The 20,423-nt window shown below is 40.3% G+C and overlaps 1 protein-coding gene and 1 pseudogene across 4 annotated transcripts; both read right to left on the bottom strand.

Annotated features, from left to right (window-relative positions):
- Nucleotides 1–989: 989 nt before the first annotated feature.
- LOC131349142 (mannosyl-oligosaccharide glucosidase-like) lies at nucleotides 990–7,862 on the bottom strand (annotated as a pseudogene).
- A 5,521-nt stretch (nucleotides 7,863–13,383) lies between these two features.
- On the bottom strand, nucleotides 13,384–19,631 carry LOC131349361 (mannosyl-oligosaccharide glucosidase-like). 4 transcript variants are annotated; one of them, XM_058384978.1, is made up of 6 exons: nucleotides 19,082–19,631; nucleotides 18,593–18,703; nucleotides 17,700–18,073; nucleotides 17,278–17,501; nucleotides 15,804–15,997; nucleotides 13,384–15,489 (listed from the first exon to the last, which is right to left on the bottom strand). In XM_058384978.1, exons 3-6 carry the CDS (start codon nucleotides 18,055–18,057, stop codon nucleotides 13,737–13,739), a joined length of 2,529 nt encoding a protein of 842 aa, XP_058240961.1. In that variant the 5' UTR covers nucleotides 18,058–18,073; nucleotides 18,593–18,703; nucleotides 19,082–19,631; the 3' UTR covers nucleotides 13,384–13,736. The 4 variants fall into 4 exon arrangements, with proteins under 4 accessions (XP_058240961.1, XP_058240959.1, XP_058240960.1 ...); XM_058384976.1 differs by lacking the exon at nucleotides 18,593–18,703; XM_058384977.1 differs by lacking the exon at nucleotides 18,593–18,703 and having other exon boundaries at nucleotides 19,309–19,631.
- Nucleotides 19,632–20,423: the final 792 nt, after the last annotated feature.

Raw genomic sequence — 20,423 nt, 5'->3', positions numbered from 1 at the left:
GGTTTGTGACAATGTCTGTTGTCAAAAGCTCAATTTAAATAATATTGGTGAAGAAGAGCATAAGAACACAGCACCCTCTGTTGTCAATACATAACAAGAAGAACAAAAAATGTCAGAGGCAGAGAAATGCTGGGGAAGTGATGAGCACTGACCCTCTACTGCTGGCATCTGAAACAAAACAACCATCTTCTAAATATTTCCTTGTATTCTTTCTTTGTCGTTCATGTTTAAGCAATTTATAAACACTAAAGTGCAGTAAGCAACCACACTTCCTGTCCAGTGGTGATGGTTAGAATTATTGTACCTGAACCAATCAGATCCTATAACTCAATCAGGTGAGTGTTGGTTCCAGTCATACTTAGAGTTCCAGGATGTGATCGTAGATGCTAGAGGAATTGGTGGAGATGATGGGGGCATGACCGAAGAGCATGGACGGTGCAGGCAGAAAGGCCAGAGGCCGTGTTCAGAGACCATGGAAAGCACAGACAGGGAAAGGGCATAGAACTGCTGCTTCTTAATCAAAGGGCTGATTTGAAGCATCTGATGCTGGATTAAAGCCAGTAACTGTTAGCAGATGGCAAAAGATGCTGACATGTCAGTTGCATAATGCACAGATATTAATATTCATCACTATCTGTGGTATTCTTATTAGGGTGATATTAATAGCCATTTATCAGTTCTATTAATGAACTTAGTGCAAGCAGCAAGTCTCTGGCAAGGATATCAGACCCCTCCTTGAGAGGTGGTACTTGTACCTACAACCAATCTTAGTCTGTGTTAGCAAAAATTCTCACCACTAAGTATTTACCACCCCTTGGATTCTTATGAACTTTAAAAAATAGAATTTGACTTAATTGGAACTATATGCAATAAATTGCACGTAATTTACACGCAATCGCAGATTACCATGGATAAATTGGTACTACATGAACTACTTATACACAATATTCCTTGGCAATGGAAATAACAAGTACCTGCACCATGTTGCTGGTAGGAAAGATCTTGAAGTACATACAAATGAACCTTGACTTATGTACACAATATTTTGTTATGATCACACTCTAATTCTAAGAATATATTTACTGGATCAGAACTTAGAGGAACTCAGTTCAAACATAAAAAGGAACATGCAGAGAGATATCGTTTATACTATTGAACACACCTGAATGTCAGAAGAAAATGCCTGTGGTTCTTTTATATTACATTCTCTTATCATATCTAAATAAACACAAAATCCTCATGCAATTTAACACCTTCAACATAAATTTATTACATAATCACATTTAAAAGAGAAATATTTATCTGATATTCCACTGTGTGATTTATAAAAGGACCTCAATACATTATAAAAACAATACATCAAAAAAAACAATACCCCATTTTTCAGTTAAGTAGAGATTTTGTTATCCACCATACAATTTCATTTTCTAATAAGCAATGAAACATTTCATCATTAGCACAAAACAGCACCCATTGACATTAAAAGTACAGAACCTGCAGGGGAGTCAGTACTCTTCAGCCATGATGAGAACAATCAGAGCTGACCAGCCTGTGAAGGGGTGACTACCCTGTCCCCGACCTGTGCTGTCACTGTACTGTTCCCAGATATATCCAGTTTCCTGGTACTGTTTGTAAATGTTATTGATGACATTAGTCCTGAGCTCTTGATAGAGATCAGCAGTCTTCTCTTGGTATGGTCCCTGTTTCCTGCTGTAATGGTGCAGTGCTCTTAGTGCCAGGTAGTTGATGTTGATCCATATAGCCCCACGCCAGTAGGGGGCATCATGCTCTGTGTTCCGTTTCATATACATTGCATCTGAACGTGAAAGTGAGCGCAAGCCATAGGGTGTCCATAAGCGAGCAGGATCCCGAATGTCTTTCAGAATGTACTCTAATTTTTGAGAGTCGGGTGTCAGGACCTGAAGTAAGAATGGAAACAGACTAACGTAGCCAAGTGCATTCACATATTGAAGCTTAGGGGCTTTGCGCACTGACCGCACCAGGCGTTTTACTGGTAACTGCTGCCTCATCGGCCTGGGTGGCACAAAAACCTTTTCTTGTTGCAATGACACTGACTGGGTGTGGTTACCATAGTCACAGAAGGCATGAAGCTGTTAAGACCAGTGCAACTCACTCAGAAGGCTGTTGTTGCTGAGGGTCTGGTAGGTGTGCTCATACTCCTGATGGGGTTCCCCAAGCAGCTGTGCCATGCTTGACAAGATCCGCGATGCAAGTACCATCCAACAGTATAAATCCACATGCCTTTCATCTTCGGAAGGGTGTGATGCATGAGGGTAGTCATCCAGCCCGGAAGTCAAGGTCTTAGGATTGAGGAAGCGGTTGGTGTCCTTGTCCCTCCCACGCCAACGGTAAGAATTGGGCAAGGGTCCAGCTTGAGTGGTTTTATTCCAGTCGAACCATGTCTGTAGTCGGGTGTACAATCTTCGTAGGAAAGGTAGAGTATCTTGCAATTGTGGTGCATTTGTAGGTTTATCAAGCTGTTCCAAAATCTTCTCCAGGACAAGAAAGAATGTTAGTGGATTTGCATTTTCAGTGTGTTGCACCACAAACTCTGAAGGGACCTTGCTGAGTGCCTCATCACCAAGGATCTGCTCACGTGGGATCCAGCCTTCCACATTCATCAAATCCAGCCAGTGAGCAACAGCCTCACGTGTCAACTGAGGGTCCCACTTACTGATGAGAAGCTGGTGGAAGCCTACATCCCACAGGAAACCCCTAGGGAAGAAGGAGTGGGAGGGCACTGCGATGAACAAGGCAGCCTCAGGGTAAAGAATGGGGTGCTTGTGATAATTCGACTGCGCCATGGACTGTCCAAAGAAGTAGCCCATACCACCAAGCATGTTGCTTAAAGCAGCTTTGCCAAATCTTGAGCTGGAGTAAACCCTTTAGCCTGAAGTCCAAATGTCTCCTGAAACTTCTCCCTGTAGGACAATTTCAGACTCGTAAGCTCCTCAGTCAGCACTGAGCCCTTCAGCTGGTTGGGCCGGTCATGGAAACTTCCGGACTCAAGTAAAACCTCAATCTGGAAGGGGACTTGGACAGTAACCTGGTGCACCACAAAGTCACTCTGGATGGGGTTATCTTTTTGTAGTGTGTAGGTATCCACAGCAATGTAAGACCTCTTCTCGGCAGTGGATGGATTAAAAACAAATCTGTGACTCAGGCTGTTCTTCACTATGTCTGTTAATTGGTCCAGACCAGGACTTAGTGTCTGCAAGTAATTATAGCTGTGGAGAAGAGACGTTTCATATGTTGCTAAAAATAAAATGATGAATTGATGATGATCACCTGCTATCCACTGGCCTCTGTTGTCTGTGTGACTCTGAATTTTAAGTCTGTTTCAGTGACTGTGCCAGAGCAACTGAAAAAATCTTCAACATGGTGAGAATTTAAAGATGGTACAATTTGGAAATTAGTGAGTGTTTATGGAGTAAATTCAATGCCACACATACTCGCAAAAACAAATTATGTGTTGCAAAAGAAAATAAAGTTTTGCAAAAAAGAAACGTTTTGCAAAAAAAAAGTTTTGCAAACAAAAAAAAATGAAATTTGTGAGAAGTTTTGCAAAACAAAAAGAAAGAGTTGCAAAATATAAATGACTTAAATTTATTTGCAGCACTGCTTTTATTTTGCAGCACTGCTTTTAAAATTCAGTTTTTTCTTTGCGCTTCTCGTTTCTTTGCGTTTGACTTTCTGGCACTGTTTTGACGTGGGGGTGGAGTCAAGGTATTGGGGCGTGGTAAGCAGGCCCGGGCAGGCCTATGTCATCAGCTGGAGACTCAAATCGCAACAGATGAAGTTAACATATCTATGTTTGGATTTATCCTTTCCTTTTATATCTCTAACATTAAAATGAGTATTGTTTTGTCAATGTCGATAGATTTTATTTACGACCGCGGTGAAGTTAGTTTGATATTCGGACATTAGACAGACATTTGGAAGCGGTATTTTAGCGACCGTGGTACTTGTTCCTTACTTGGCTACGTGCCCCAGTTATTGTAATTTCTTCTTTAATATACATATGCCATGCGTCACTGCATACAGCTTTTGTTAATTTATCAATAGTAATTTAATTAATATAAAGTATTAATTATGTATCATGTGAAGTAATTTGTAATTATTTTTTTATTTTTTTATTTAAAAAAATCACTTCTCCTTCAGTACCTTCTAGGTCATGTGACCCTGTGACCCAAAACTAGTACCAAAATAATCTACTTGGTCATCCCCACAAGGTACACCTCTTGGTATCCCAAAATATGTCTTCACTGATTTTTATTTATTTGTTCATTTTCTTCATTTGTTTAATTCCTTTCTTATTTTTTGTAATTTTCAAAAAATTCCAAAAGTGTTGTCCAGATGTGATTTATTATTTCAAATACCTTGCATATTTATTTGTAGCTGCCTCTCTGCTGGTAGGTTTGTACTTTGTAAAATTGTACATTGGGGAAGGTTGGGTCAATACTGACAGGGGTTGTTGTGACAAGTGTACTATTGACAAGATTGAGCTACTGTTAGGCCAACACTGTCAGGTTACTAAGAATGGTTTGGCCCTGCCAAAGTTCATCCAGTGTCATCAGGGTTTTAATACAAATGAGTCCTGGCCAACATTTAACAGATGTTGACCAATGAGAGCCAGCTTCGGGTCAGTGTGATCAGAGTTGTTATGAACAACACAATGTTAGGCCAGCACTGTCATGAAAAGTGTAACCTTGCCAATGATGGGCTAACTTTATGCCAAAGTGGTCAGGGTTTTATGATAACATTGTTAGGGCTGTTATGAAAACGATCCTTTGTAATATAAAAGATGGCACTTTTTTTCCCCTGTGCTTCAGTTTGCATAGACAGTGTCAGTATCACTGACTAGAACATGTTTTTGTTTTTCACAGTTTGCTGACTAAAAATAAAGGCTACCATCTTTACATACGTTCTGTTTGCCTGTGATTCTCCAGGTCCACTCCCCACCATGTTCACCTCCCATCCGTTTTACGAAGGTTGTTGTCAGGGTGAAATCAGTGTCTCAGATCTGCTGCATCCCAAAGTTGACCCCATCGTGGATCAGCCAGCCGTAGGAGATCAATCCATCACCCTGCTCACACGTGTGCCTCAGGTTCACGTCACTGTGTGAGATTTGACTCATCCACATCAAGCCTATGAAGCCATATACACAGGGACAATTCAGGGTATATGACAATATGCAGCTACACAGTTTTACACTAGCCTGGCATTCAGTAACTTTAACTTTAAGAAATTCATTACAATACCTGATCATTTACTTGATGTAGCATACTGTGTTTTTGATTCTTTGATAATGATACGTCACAAACAGCTCTTAGGGTTTTAGTGACTCAAAGCTGTTTATTTCCTCAAAATCCTAAATGCACACAGATAGAAAGCTAAAGTCTGCAGTTATCATGGTCAGTGCTAAAAAAAATAAATAAAAAAAATTAAAATATGGAAAGTAATGTCAGGATTTAACTTCATAGATGCATAATTTAAAATCCTGATATTGTAACTGTAAACACTTTTTTTCTGGGTCATATTTGTTTGAGACACCACCCTTTGCTCTTTCAGAAAGTATGTAACTAGTAATTATAATTTTAACAAAGGTGTGTCAACAAAGTCATAATCTCATAAATACATTCATTATGAAAAGACTGCAGTGTAATTATGCAAATTGGCCTAGACATGTCACTTTTCTTCTTTTAAAGGCTACATAAGACTACTTAAATTTGATCCTGTCAAAAAATGATCTGGATATTTAGTGGTACCTGTGACGACAGACCTAGGACTTCTTGTTTTCATGCCAAAATAAACGTGTGGTCGATACGAGCCCCAGAACCTCTCAGGAGACACAGCTGCAGAGGTGCTTTTGGCATCTAAGAGCCGGGGTGAAGGATGAAGTGTCACAGCTCTCTTGGTCATGGCAGAGCGCATGTACAGGGCATAGAAGAACCAGACAAGGCTGAAAATGCACAACCCAATGGAGATGTTGATGAGAAGCTTACTAATAGCTATTCTCTTCTCCTTTTTCATTTCACTCTGGAAAGGTACTGGTGGTTTCTCATCCTTCTGAGAACGAGACTCGCCATTTACGTTGATGTTCTTCTTCCTCTGTCTTGCTGGATTTGTTTTGGTTTGCCTGAGAAGTTACGACCAGTAATATCTCACATTTGGATCATGTATGGGTTCAGTAAAATGCATTTGACTGACATATTCAGATTCAGGAAACTAGATGTGCTATCTCAGGACAAATAACCAAACATGAAACTGATTTTTTTATGCTACATTATATGTCCAACAGGAATATTGGGTCCCAAACCCTGAAAAACAGCCCCAGGCCATTATCCCTTCTCCACCAAACTTCCCTGATGGCACTGTAGGTTCCAGTAAGTAGTGTTCTCCAAACCCAGATTCATCCTCAGACTGCCTCTTAGTGAAGTGTGATTCATCACTCCACCAGAGAACACTTCTGCAGAGTCCAATGGTGGTGCTTTAGACCACTCCAGCCAACACCACATACTGATCTTAAGCTTTTGTGCAGCTGCTTGGCCACGAAACCCAATTTATAAACCGCCTGATGCACAGTTCTTGTGTTGCTTTTGGCAGCAGTTCGATTTTTACTCACTATGCACTTCATCACTCGACTGCCCTTCTCTGCAGGTTTGCATGGTATATTAATAAATGTACTTCATGTGGAATTAAGACTTGACCTGTATGATAATATCGTTCCATTCCTATTACATGTCAATATGCTTATTTTATTGATAGTATTAATTATGTTTTTACTGTCCTAAACAATGACTATGACACTCCATATTGTGTTAACAACATTCTGAAGACATGGACAAACCTTCTGAAAATACCTCCAGAGTCAAATAATTTCACTTTACACCACTCCATCTAACACCACATAGTGATCTTAGGCTTTTGTGCAGCTGCTCAGCCCTGGAAACCTTATTCATAAACGACCTGATGCACAGCAATAGAATCGAGAACTTTCTAAAAATACTGACTGATTGCATGGTTGGGTTGGGTCAGATAAGCATACAAATAACAGTATCATATTAATAATAATTATAAATAATGGCTTGTTCCAACAAACCTATAGGTAACTATAGTAGTGTGTGGTAAACAGCAATATTAATAGCTGTCTATTCATTAGGTAAAGAAGGCAAACCCCAACATAGCCAAAAGTTTTAAATGAACAGCGACAAGTATGGGTTTATACTACAGCTTGAGATTACACGTAAATATAACAAAGGGTAGAACACAAAGTACCAGCCTGGTTAACAGCCATGCAAAACCTCAACATGAAAAACCTCAACAAGGAAACACGGGCCAATGCATTATTGTAATTATAATAATGATACTACAAACTGCACCTTTTATTCTGAAATGTTATGGTAATAAATTTAAACTTGAAAACTTCAAATCAAAAAACAAGTTAAAACAAAGTGTTAGGTGATTGACAGTCTAAATGTTATTGAATAAATTAAAAGCAAACACAGAATAAGCAGACATGAAGAACTATTCCGCACTGTTTACACCCTGTTAAAACAAGTGCATCAAGTTTATGAAGGGTCTGGGCATATTCGTCAGAGAGTTCTGGGCATATGTAGTCCAGGCGAGAAATTTTCTCTGTTGATGCTGTTCCTGAATGCACTAGGCCCATGAGAAGCGGCCCAGCTCCTGATTGACTCGCTTGGCCTGGCCATTGGCTTGGGGGTGATAGCCGGATTTACACAGTGAAGTGAACTGGGTGGTGATGAAGAAGAAGGGTGGAAGGATGGGCTCGGGGGCTGGTGGTTGGTCCACCGGGTCGGGACGATGGGAGAGGGCATCTGCTTTACTGTTTTTTTAGCCTGGGCAGTAGCTTACTGTAAAATGAAATCTAGTGAAGAAGAGAGCCTATCAAGCTTGATGGGATTTTAATTGCTTTGGATTCTTGATGTATTCAAGGTTTTGGTGGTCGATGATAACTTGAAATGGATGGAGTCCACCTCCAGCTAGTGCCTTCAATCTTCCAGACTTTCTTCTAGGGCAGAGGTCGGCAACCCACGGCTCCAGAGCCACATGTGGCTCTTTCATCCCTCTGCTGCAGCTCCCTGTGGCTTTGGAAAATAAATAATGAGTATTTAATTTAATTTAATTTAATCTTATTTTAGTTCGTTAGTTTTTTTAATGTAATTCTAAATTTGAAGATTATGGTGATCGTGTAATATTAAAATAAAACGTGTTAAAAAAAAATTTCGCTCAAAGTATGCGCACACCAAAGTCCAATGGCTGTCCAGAGCGAAGGTGCTGAAATGCTTTGCTGCTTGTCTGGAAGGGGTGAAAACTTTCCTGGGCAGCAAAGGGCTCACCTTTCTTGAGCTGGAACAGCCAGAGTGGCTGGAAAAGCTACACTTCATGGTAGATATGACAGCGCACCTGAACACGCGGAACACAACTATTCAGGGGAAAGGAGGCACAATCTTGAAGATGTTGCCCATCAGAAGGCCATTCTTGCTCAGAATCACAAATGGAGTGATATTGAAAACCGTCCCAAACTGGACAAACTCAGTTTGACGAAACATGGAATGCCATCCCTGACACTTATATGAACATGAAAAAGTGTGCATTTGGAGTCCTGTCAATATTTGGATCCACATACATATGTGAGCAGTTCTTCTCCAACATGAGCTATATTAAAAACAAACATCACTCATGCCTAACAGACGACAGCTTACAATCCTGTGTGAAGATGAAGGTGACGGAGCAAAAATTACATTAACCAGGTGAAATAAATACTTTAATTGGCTATTATTTTGCAAATATATATTTTACATTGTTAAGTGAAATAGTCTTTTTTTTAAATCAGGTTGACAGCTGACTGCACGCTTCAGTACACGTGATAAAAGGATGATGGCACACAGAAGCAGACGGCATTTTGGTTTGCTGCAGGTGGATAATTTAAGTTCGGCTTTTTATTTCATAAATATGTGGAGGACTCAAATGGACATAGAGTAAACACACTATAGATTTTTTATACATAGCATAGCAAAGGTAAAAAAATTATATATGCAGTGTTATCTTCATTTTAGATGTCAAAAGGTTTTTGTGGCTCCCAGTGTTTTCTGTGGGAAAATTCTCATGGCTCTTTGAGTGTAGGAAGTGTAGCTCTCTGTTGCCCACATTATAATTACTCTCTGTGGTGGTAAGTTTCTTTGAAAAATAGCCGCGGGGAACATTTTGTCTGGACAGGGTGGTGTGGAAGACTGTTTTCCATTCATCCCCCTCCTTGATCTGAATCAAGTTATAGGTGCTGCACATTTTTCCCCCTCAAAAACAGCCCCACCTTCTGTGGCCTTCATATGGCCTATGTGTCAGGAGTTTTAATTTAACAGGTGTTAGTTGTTGATCTGTCTGGCCTTATTAGTTACACCTTCAGAACTTATTTAAAACAAAAACATTTATTTTATTACACATTTATTTTTATCACCCATATTTTAACCTATATAACCTAAATTTGAACCTACAGTACATGTTCCATATATTTGTGTACTTGTTTGTTGTTCATGTGTGGTTCATGGTGATTGCCTGGCAATTACTTAGATTGCTTACTCCTTACTTACTTTCTCCCCATGTTTACATTAACATCAGCCAATAAAGTAATATTGTCCACTTGGATTTAACTTGGCCCTGAAGCCTGCAGCTAGAGCTGTGTTACACTCTTCCATGGCCTTGGTTTCTGGTGCCATGATTGGATAGACCTGGCACCGAGGAGGCAATGCATTGGGGAGAAGCTCTATAGCACAATCCCAGGAGCATTGTGGGGGTAGCTGTGTGGCTTACTCCTTATTGAGTTCTTATCGGGTGCAGTAGCAGAAGGGCTCTCCATGGTGGTGGTGTGGCACAGGAGGCAGATGTTATGTTGCAAACAGTATTGGAGGCAGCTGGTGGATTAGTGCCCTGCCAGGAGATGTGGGGGTCGTGGGCCTGGAGCCATGGGAAGCGCAGAATGATTTGGTTGGCTGGGGAGGAGATGATGAACATGAATCATGCTCCTCAGTGTGAAACAACCCAGTCTGGTGTGTGATGAGGCTGTCTCCGATGGGTTGACTGTCCACAGTGACTCTGAGAGGCGTAATTCATGGGACAATGGGGAGCCAGTTGATGGCTATTGGTATATGAGTGCTGAGAAAACAAAACTCATTAGGACCATGCAGTTGTGTGGGCAACGACTGTAGGAGTTGGAACTGAGGCTCATCTTGTCGGCTCTAGGCTCTGGCTTCTCTGAGCAGCGTGAGCAGGAGAGTGCACTTGGAGGCATCCTTTCTGTAAGCATCGGGCTAATGTGTGAAAAATATTTCGCACAGGCAGAGGAAGGCACTGATTAGCCACTAGTATTTTCCCCCATTGAGATGGCTAAGGTCTGCTGAATTTTCTCAGAGATGAAGTATTCTGTAACGATGCCTTGGGCTGGTTGGTTGGTATTTCACACCATATTTTACACAAGGTTCAAGAACTGCCTATGAGTGAGCAGCTATTATATTCTTAATCCAGCCGGTTTGACTAGCTCCTCAGAAGTGTATTTGATCTATTTGTATACTTTCTATTTGTATACATGATCTTTGTGGAAAATATTTTTATCAGATACTATAATGCTCTATTTAATACTACTCAATTAATACTTTGCTATTATTTGACTCCAACTCCACATTGACTCGGCAGGTCAGTTGAGCAAGACTCTAAATAAAGCAGACAAGTTACGCAGACTGGATGAATGCAGAGACAAGGTTTAATTTGCAATCAGTACTGATTACAATTGAGCTGCTCATGCATGAACATCCCAACAACCTCGCAGACAACATCCCAAACCATAGTCCTTTAATTCTTTTCTCTTACCTTCTCATAATATTTAAACCAACCCCTCTTTGCTGGGAAAGTCCCTTCTGTTTTCTTTCTGGAAAATCAGGTTCTTTTTGGACACCATTATCTTTTACTTTTTAACTTTTTCACATTCCATTATAATTGGACTTTCAAGGTCAATCATTAGGACTTTTACAACTTGTTTTCTTCAAACAGTTCATTTTGACCACAGAGAACAGCATGGGGAAGTTTCAGGACCACTGCTCCATCTTTTATTGCTTAGTTTTAATTTATTGCTGTTTTTCCATTACATTTGCGCTAGCCGCAGTTTTAATTGCGTCTTCCTCTTACTTACTCCCAGCTTTATCTCCTTCAACCATTGACTCCATGCACTAGTAGTGCGCAGGGCCCTCTTTGTTCTCCTAAGGATTATTATTTTTCATCATCCGGGCCCTTTTGGGGGTCTTAACATGCTCAAAAACTCATGAAAATCAGCAGACAGGTTGGATTCTGCAGCCATTAGGAGGTCAGTGTGGCTCGGCCCTGGGCGTAGCATAGCTGATACACACTTGCATGTATACATGTAAAACCCGGTACACACTTAGATGTCATTGAGCTGAACAACTTGCACATTGCAAAATGCAAAATTGCGAAGGGATTTTTGATATCTCAAATGGTTCAGCCGTGAGGAGCCATTAAACTTTATAAAAAGAAACAGGAAGTGGCTAATAATTTCTGTGTACATTAAAGTGATCTACATGAAACCTTAGGATTATGTTAAGAGTAGAAAGCTGATCACATGGATATGACTACTGTGAGTCTCAGTCATAGTGCCACCAACTGGCAGCAGAAAGTGTGTCACTTTTAGTCAAAATAATGGCAAGACATGGCTGATGTGAAACTGTGAAGGAATTTGTGATATTTTGCATGACGTTGCTATGGTGAGGATTTAATGTTCTTAACAGTGGAAAGGTCTAATGTTTCAAAACATTTTACATAGAAAGAACAACTGGTTGTGAGTAAGTTTGCTTAGTTTCATGATTTTGTGATGCTCGCACGACTCGCAACAAATTTTTACATTCATCAGTTCATTGACTAGACATGGCCTTGGCCTGACTCCTGCAGTACTAGACTATGTCCACTAGAAGCTATTTCCCCTTTATTATTATTATTTTTTTTAAATATGGCTTCATGTTCACAATTTATATATACAGAGTGAGCCAAAAAATGTATATACACTTCAGGAAAAGAAAAATAGTATGATGTATATTATACTATTCAATTCAATTCAAATTTATTTGTATAGCGCTTTTAACAAAGAGCCTTGTCTCAAAGCAGCTTTACATGAGAAACGACATAAGAAAACAACAAACATATAAACAGACAAACAGACAGACAGTCCTAAGTGAGCCAAGTGAGCAAGCCTGAGGTGACTGAGGCAAGGAAAAACTCCCTTAGATGGTAAGAGGAAGAAACCTTGAGAGGAACCAGACTCAAATACTAATACAATATAAATAATATTATGATGTTATTATCATAATATCATCATATATATCAATATATAATCTATAGCAATAAATTTAAAATATTTATACAAATTTTTCTTTTCCTGAAATGTGTATACATTTTTCTGGGTGACTCTCTCTCTCATTGTCCCTTTTGACATGACTGGACATTGCTATGATGTGTTTCATTACACCCAAACTGTCACTTTTGTCCTTATATAGTTTAGAGAGAGATCCACTGTGCCCACTCTGTCTGGTGTGCCTGGGCGGTGATAGCGCCGTTGATTGGGCCTGATCATCGTTGCTTGCAACTACATTCAAATTTACTTTTTATAGCACTGCATCAAAAAAATGAACTGATTAGCCTAGAGGGCGTGTTCAGAGAGCATGGAAAGCACAGGCACAGGAAGGACATAGAACTGCTGCTGTTTATTCAATGGGCTGATTTAAAGCCAGTAACTGTTAGCAGATGGCAAAGGATACTGGCATATAAGTTTCCTGATGCACAGATATTAATATACATCACTATGTGTGGTATTCTTATTAAGGTGATACTAATATACAGTTTTCAGTTCTATTAGTGAACCTAATGCAAACAGCATGTCTGGCAAGGACATCAGACCCCTTCATCTGTGGCTGTGTTAGCAAAGATTCTCACCACTAAGTATTTACCACCCTCTTAGATTTTTATACATTTTAAAAGCTCGAAATTGACTTAATTGGAACTATATGCCATAAATCGCATGTAATTTATGTAATGTGCAATCGCAGATTACCATGGAGAAAAGGCTACTACTTAGACAATATTCATTGGCAATGGAAATAACAAGTACCTGCACCATGTTGCTGGTAGGAAAGATCTTGTAGTATATACAAATGAACCTTGACTTATGTACACAATATATTGTTATGGTCACACTGTAATGCTAGGAATATTATTTTTGCTGGTGAAGAAATATGTTTTGTGATTTAATGCAGAACTCAGTTCATTTATAAAAAAGGAACATTTAGGGAGGTATCATTTTATTCTTATGAACACACCTGAATTCTCTTATCATTTCTAAACACACACAAAACCCCAGTGCAATTTAACACCTGAGCATAAATTTATTACATAATCACAATTAAAAGAGAAATGTTTCTCCAATATTCCATTTTGTATAAAGTGTGATTTATGAAAGAACCTCAGTACATCATAATAAAAATAATCCCCATTTTTCAGTTGAGCAGAGATTTTGTTATCCAACACACAATTTCTTTTTCTGACAAGCAATGAAACATTTCATCATTAGTACAGATCATTTGCTGAGATAAATAACAGCACCCTTTGAATTTAAGAGTACAGAACCTGCAGGGGGGTCAGTACTCTTCAGCCATGATGAGAACAATCAGAGCTGACCAACCTGTGAAGGGGTGACTACCCTTTCCCCGACCTGTGCTGTCACTGTACTGTTCCCAGATATATCCAGTTTCCTGGTACTGTTTGTAAATGTTATTGATGACATTAGTCCTGAGCTCTTGATAGAGATCAGCAGCCTTCTCTTGGTATGGTCCCTGTTTCCTGCTGTAATGGTGCAGTGCTCTTACTGCCAGGTAGTTGATGTTGATCCATATAGCCCCACGCCAGTAGGGGGCATCATGCTCTGTGTTGCGTTTCATATACATTGGATCTGAACGTGAAAGTGAGCGCAAGCCATAGGGTGTCCACAAGCGAGCAGGATCCCGAATGTCTTTCAGAATGTACTCTAATTTTTGAGAGTCGGGTGTCAGGACCTGAAGCAAGAATGGAAACAGACTAACGTAGCCAAGTGCATTCACATATTGAAGCTTAGGGGCTTTGCGCACTGACCGCACCAGGCGTTTTACTGGTAACTGCTGCCTCATCGGCCTGGGTGGCACAAAAACCTTTTCTTGTTGCAATGACACTGCCTGAGTGTGGTTACCATAGTCACAGAAGGCATGAAGCTGTTCAGACCAGTGCAACTCACTCAGAAGGCTGTTGTTGCTGAGGGTCTGGTAGGTGTGCTCATACTCCTGATGGGGTTCCCCAAGCAGCCGCGCTATGCTTGTTAAGATCCGCGATACAAGAACCATCCAACAATGCAAATCCACATGCCTTTCATCTTCGGAAGGGTGTGATGCACGAGGGTAGTCATCCAGCCCGGAAGTCAAGGTCTTAGGGTTGAGGAAGCGGTTGGTGTCCTTGTCCCTCCCACGCCAACGGTAGGAGTTGGGCAAGGGTCCAGCTTGAGTGGTGTTATACCAGTCGAACCATGTCTGCAATCGGGGGTACAATCTTCGTAGGAAAGGTAGAGCATCTTGCAATTGTGGTGCATTTGTAGGTTTATCAAGCTGTTCCAAAATCTTCTCCAGGACAAGAAAGAATGTTGGTGGATTTGCATTTTCAGTGTGTTGCACCACAAACTCTGAAGGGACCTTGCTGAGTGCCTCATCACCAAGGATCTGCTCACGTGGGATCCAGCCTTCCACATTCATCAAATCCAGCCAGTGAGCAACAGCCTCACGTGTCAACTGAGGGTCCCACTTACTGATGAGAAGCTGGTGGAAGCCTTCATCCCACAGGAAACCCCTTGGGAAGAAGGAGCGGGAGGGCACTGCGGTGAACAAGGCACCCTCAGGGTAAAAAATGGGATAATCATGATAATTCGATTGCACCACGGATTGTCCAAAGAAGTAGCCCATACCACCAAGCATGTTGCTTAAAGCAGCTTTGCCAAACCTCACCTGATCTGGAGTAAACCCTTTAGCCTGGAGACTAAATGTCTCTTCAAACTTCTCATTGTAGGACAATTTCAGCCTCGTAAGCTCCTCAGTCAGCACAGAGCCCTTCAGCTGATTGGGCCGGTCATGAAAACTTCCGGACTCAAATAAAACCTCAATCTGGAATGGGACTTGGACAGTAACCTGGTGCACCACAAAGTCACTCTGGATGCGATTATCATTTTGTGGAGGAGGTGTGTAGGTATCCACAGCGATGTAAGGCCTTCTTTGATCAGTGGATGGACTGAAAACAAATCTGTAACTCAGGCTGTTTTTCACAATGTCTGTTAATTGGTTCAGACCAGGGCTTTGTGTCTGCAAGTAATTATAGCTGCGGAGAAGAGACATATCATATTGTTAAAAAATTAAATGATGACTTATGCTATCACTTCTCCTTAAGCTACTGATTTCTGACTGGTTCAATCTGACACTGAAGTCATACCAATAATCTGACTGTTTGGAAATGACACTTTATATCATTGTTAATTGAAAATCTATTATCTAATAGTTCATTATTTATGAACAAATTATTATAAGATTAATATTGTAAGCATAAAGTGTGAAATGATGACAGAAAACAGAAACAATATTTTTTTCCATCTTACAATAGCAATTTGTGTGAATATGGTTTATTATTTAAAATACCTTGCATATTTATTGGGAGATGCTGCTCCACCGGTGGGTTTGCTGAAAGTGATTTTGAACTCCCCAAGTTCCTCTGAAGTGCCTGTAACATGGCTTAAGCGTGTCTTATTCTCAATGTGAGCTTGCAGGGAACCCTGGGTATCTGCAGCCACGTAGAACATCAGTGAGATGACTGGAGCATTAGGACCAGAGCTCTGGAAAAAGCCATGACAATGGTATGAGCACAAGAGAGGATGTGAAGGGTCAGAATGGCAAATGCGTCAAGAAAGGATTTCAGAACTTCAAAATGGTGGTGATTTAAATAAAAGTTCATTTGTAGACAAAACACAAATCCATTAGCCAGCAGCACACTGGACAAGTGAAAGCTCTAGGAAACATGCCCAGTCCTATATTTTGCCTTAAAACCTGTTTACTAACCTACTAGGCTAAAAAAAGTTGTGGAAAAAAATGTAGCTAAACTCAAAATAATAGTTAGCTAGTTGGGATGATATTTTTCCATCTTGTTATCCCTTTTACTACCCTATGTCAAAGTTATTTTCTTTTCCCCATGCTAGACTATAACAAAGATGGGAATCTGACAATCAAGCCTCAGATCCTGCAGAATACATACAGCCTTCCTAACTACAGAAACCACTAGAGAAAGCAACCAAGAAAATAAAGTATGACAGAGGTGCAAGATCATGGCCAGTGGGTCTTTCAAATTGGGCTAAATTTCTGAAGGTATATTCATCAAGATTGATAGAGACTGTGGACATTGGTAGACACTGGAGGAGAATTACACTTAAGCAAACTGGAAGAGTTGCACACAATATTTAACAATCAGACCTGGAGCTCTTGGACTCTTCCAATAAATTCCACCAGACTAAGAAAGAGAGGCACACAAGCCAGCATTAAAGCTATCTCAACTTGAACCAAAGTTCCCTTTTGAGACCCAGAATAATAATAAAGATAACTATGAACTTTGAAGTCAAAATCAGACTTCTCAGCATGCTGCTTTCTCTAAATATCTTCCCAAAGTTCTCTCATTTGCTGTGTGAGCAGGAGAGTTCACATCACTGGTGTCCAGTTTTAAACTCTTGTCTTAATGTTCCAGATATCAAAGGGCTTCGCAACACCTTATCTGCATAACCTAACTCGGTCTTCCCAAAAGATCTTGAATTTCTTTCTCTAGATGCCTGGCATGTTCTTCTCTGACATATGAGGATGTGAGGGTTTAAAATGTTTCTGCTTCTCTGACTGCTCAGTAGTGAAATGAGTCACTCCAAAAGTTTCTCAGCACCTTCTTTTCAAAGATGACACACTGTCATTTTCCCTGCACTTCCTTTGGCAGTGATGTTCTAATACTGACTAGAACTCTCTAGAGTTTGCCTGAACTAAGGGTAGTCTACAGTGCTTTTTACATTTACAATTTTTTACAAGCTAAGAGAAACTTCCAAATGAGTAAATATAAACTTTCTTCCGCAGCATTACTTACACGTTCCTTGCCGATAATTCTCCACGTCCAGTCGCCACCGTGTTCTCCTCCCAAACGTTTCACGAAGGTCGTGGTGAGCGTAAAGTCGGAGTCTTTGATCTGCTGCATGCCAAAGTTGATGCCGTCGTGCATTAGCCAGCCGTAGGAATGCAATTTGTCCCCCTGCTCACATGTGTGCCTCAGCTCAACGCCCTTGGGAGAGAACTGTCTCATCCACATCAAGCCTATGGAGTCACACAGATGGACTGACGTTAGCATGAAGGTGGAACTGGGGTTTTATGTACACAACAATTTAACTTTTTCGATATATTAAATTGTCGTGATTTTCACATAGGCTGACGTCTGTGCATATATTCAAAGCACCACCCAGTTTAAAATCCTGTCAAAACAAAAAACAAAAAACTCTGTAAAATCAGATGTACCTGTGACCACAGATCTTGGACTTCTTGTTTTCATGCCAAAATAAACGTGTGGTCGATACGAGCCCCAGAATCTCTCAGGAGACACAGCTGCAGTGGTGCTGTTGGCATCTAAGACCCGGGGTGAAGGATGACGCGTCACAGCTCTCCTGGCCATGGCCGAGCGCATGTACAGGGCGTAGAAGAACCAGACGAGGCTGAAAATGCACAAGCCGATGGAGATGTTGATGAAGATCTTGCTCACGTTTGTCTTTTCTTTTTTCTTTTCCTTTTCCTTCCTGACCACAACTGGTGGTTTCTCCTCTTTCTGAGAATGAGACTCTCCATCAATGACCACATTCCTCTTCCTGGGCCTCCCCATATTTGACTTGACCTGGCTGAGATCAAAGGCACAATGTTAATTTTAGACTAGAAGAAGTACAATTGTGTGGTGTCTCAATACAACAAGCATAACACTGGAGAAAAACCAGATGAATTAAGATCTCTTTGTTGAACAAACCCTGCTATATAATGTTCTCATGCAATGTGAATTGGTGGCTGTGTGGCATGTGAAGCAGTTATTATTATTATTATTATTATTATTATTATTATTATTAGTAGTAGTAGTAGTATTAGTAGTAGTAGTAAAAATGTGGCATTCATTCAAATAACAAGCTGCAAAAAGAAAGAAAATGTTTTATCTACTGTATGGAAAGGGAGGGGTTGGGCAAGGTAAACACTGACTAGCCTCTTTCCCTTTTATATCCCTTTTATATCCATTTATTTACCTGTTAGTAAGGTTACCTTTTAATATAAAATAAAAGGAGACATGGTTTAGCAGCTCTGTATTACATAGGGGTGGAGTCAATCTTTGAAGATGTGTTCATTACGGCCGCATGAAATATTACAGACTGCACCATTAAAATCGAAATCTTCTTCTTCTTCTTCTTTCAGCTTTTCCCTTCAGGGGTCTCCACAGCGAATCATCTCTCTCTCCACCTATCCCTCTCTTCTGCATCCTGAAATAACTTTAGATGGATTTGACTGAGTAATTATGAATTATGAACCATATTCGGAGCCATTCCCAGAACTTCACAAATTTAATTACTAGGTCTATTTGCAACATTGCCCGGGGATTTAAGCTGTATAAGCGCTACATTTTGGGATGTCTTTAGGTCTAAATTCATCACGTTTATAGGAAAAATTCAACTTATTCTTAGCATACGTGTTTATTATTATTATTATTATTATTATTATTATTATTACTGAAACCATAGCCTCAATAGCAGCAGCATGTATGCAATTCTAACACTAGGTATAAGACTAATCACTTATAGCTGTTGATATGATATGATGATGATGATGATGATGATGATGAGTAGTAGTAGTTCTGTATTATAGCGTACCTTGTTAACAACACAGCCAGACCCGGAAATACAGAATGAATAAACACATTTCAATCCTTCTGTAGCGTCCTAGCTTCCTTTTTTCTTCTTTATTATTTCCTGTGTTGCAGGTTACATGAGTGTAACCCCCTGGAACTGACCCGATAACGGGAAAAATGCTCAATAATCACGGTTTAAACGCGAGTTATTATACGCGAGTTACGCGACTTACGCGGAATTATATCTACCTTAACGGAGTAAGTACCGGGTTGCTCAAGCCCACCTGACTCGGGGGGGTTGCCACTTCCGGGTATCTTGTGTAGTTGTCCTGGTCATCTCATTGGTGATTGGTCAGCTGTCTTTCTTCGTCACGCAACAATATTTTCTAACGTTCATAGCGTGACGTTAATAAGCCGTTATACGTGTCACACTCTATAAACGCTATATATGCTTGTCCGGAAATGACGAAGAAGGGAATTTAATTGAGCGCCTTTAACTAAAAAATTCACAGCTGCAGGAAGCTTCGGACACACCACGCGTCCACGCGTCGCAGTCTGCTGACGTAGACAAAAAACGAGGCGCTATAGAAATGGCGCTGACGGGTCATGGAAAGCACACGTCGACTTCTAAAACGTTAACTCAGCCGCCATATTGGAAAGGGCAGTATTGAGTCGTAAGGCAGTGCAGGTCTATGGAGACTCAATACTGCCCTTTCCAGTATGGCGGCTGAGTTAACAGGTCTATGGAGACTCAATACCAAAGATGAATAAATGAATGTTAAATAAGTAAATAAACAAACAAACACAGTATAGAGAGGAAAGTATGCTGACGGCTGGCCATTACACCTATACGTCTTCTTCTCCAAACTGCTGACTGACCTTAACACAAACATAATTTGGCTCATTCAGGAGCCACGTGATGCAGTAATTCCATATACATCAACTAATAACGTTCACAACTTCATACATTCTAATTACATGCTTTGAGAGAACATCAATTAAAAAAAAAAGAGATCTTTTTGACAGATATGTACGGAAGCCCAGAGAGGCCATGTGATATTATTATTTTTGCTTTTGTTTTCTCGTGATCTCGACTTAATTTTCTCGTGATCTTGAGATAACAAAAGTTGTTTTCCCGTAATCACGACTTAATCAGAACCGCGGTGAAGTTACTTTGATATCCGGACATTAGGCAGACATTCGGAAGCGCTAGTTTAAGGACCGTCGACTAATTTCTGTTCGACTGAAATGTGGTACTTGTTACTTAACTGACTACGTTCCCCAGTTACTGTAATTTCTTCTTAAATATACATATGACATGCGGCATTGCAAGCAGCATTTGTTTATTTATAAATAAAAATTGA

The sequence above is a fragment of the Hemibagrus wyckioides genome, linkage group LG29 (assembly GCF_019097595.1).
Source record: "Hemibagrus wyckioides isolate EC202008001 linkage group LG29, SWU_Hwy_1.0, whole genome shotgun sequence".
In the NCBI taxonomy this organism is placed as follows: domain Eukaryota; kingdom Metazoa; phylum Chordata; class Actinopteri; order Siluriformes; family Bagridae; genus Hemibagrus; species Hemibagrus wyckioides.
This window is presented reverse-complemented; position numbering and strand designations above follow the sequence as displayed.

What these genes read in the sequence shown, in the direction of transcription:
- LOC131349361 (XM_058384974.1), bottom strand. Translation starts at nt 19,396, where the DNA reads ATGACCAGGACAACTACACAAGATACCCGGAAGTGGCAACCCCCCCGA. An exon ending in TGGCAACCCCCCCGAGTCAG is followed by an intron (nt 18,074 to 19,343) that starts GTGGGCTTGAGC and finishes CTTTGATCTCAG; the next exon opens with CCAGGTCAAGTCAAATATGG. An exon ending in GAATTATCGGCAAGGAACGT is followed by an intron (nt 15,998 to 17,277) that starts GTAAGTAATGCT and finishes GGCTTTTTCCAG; the next exon opens with AGCTCTGGTCCTAATGCTCC.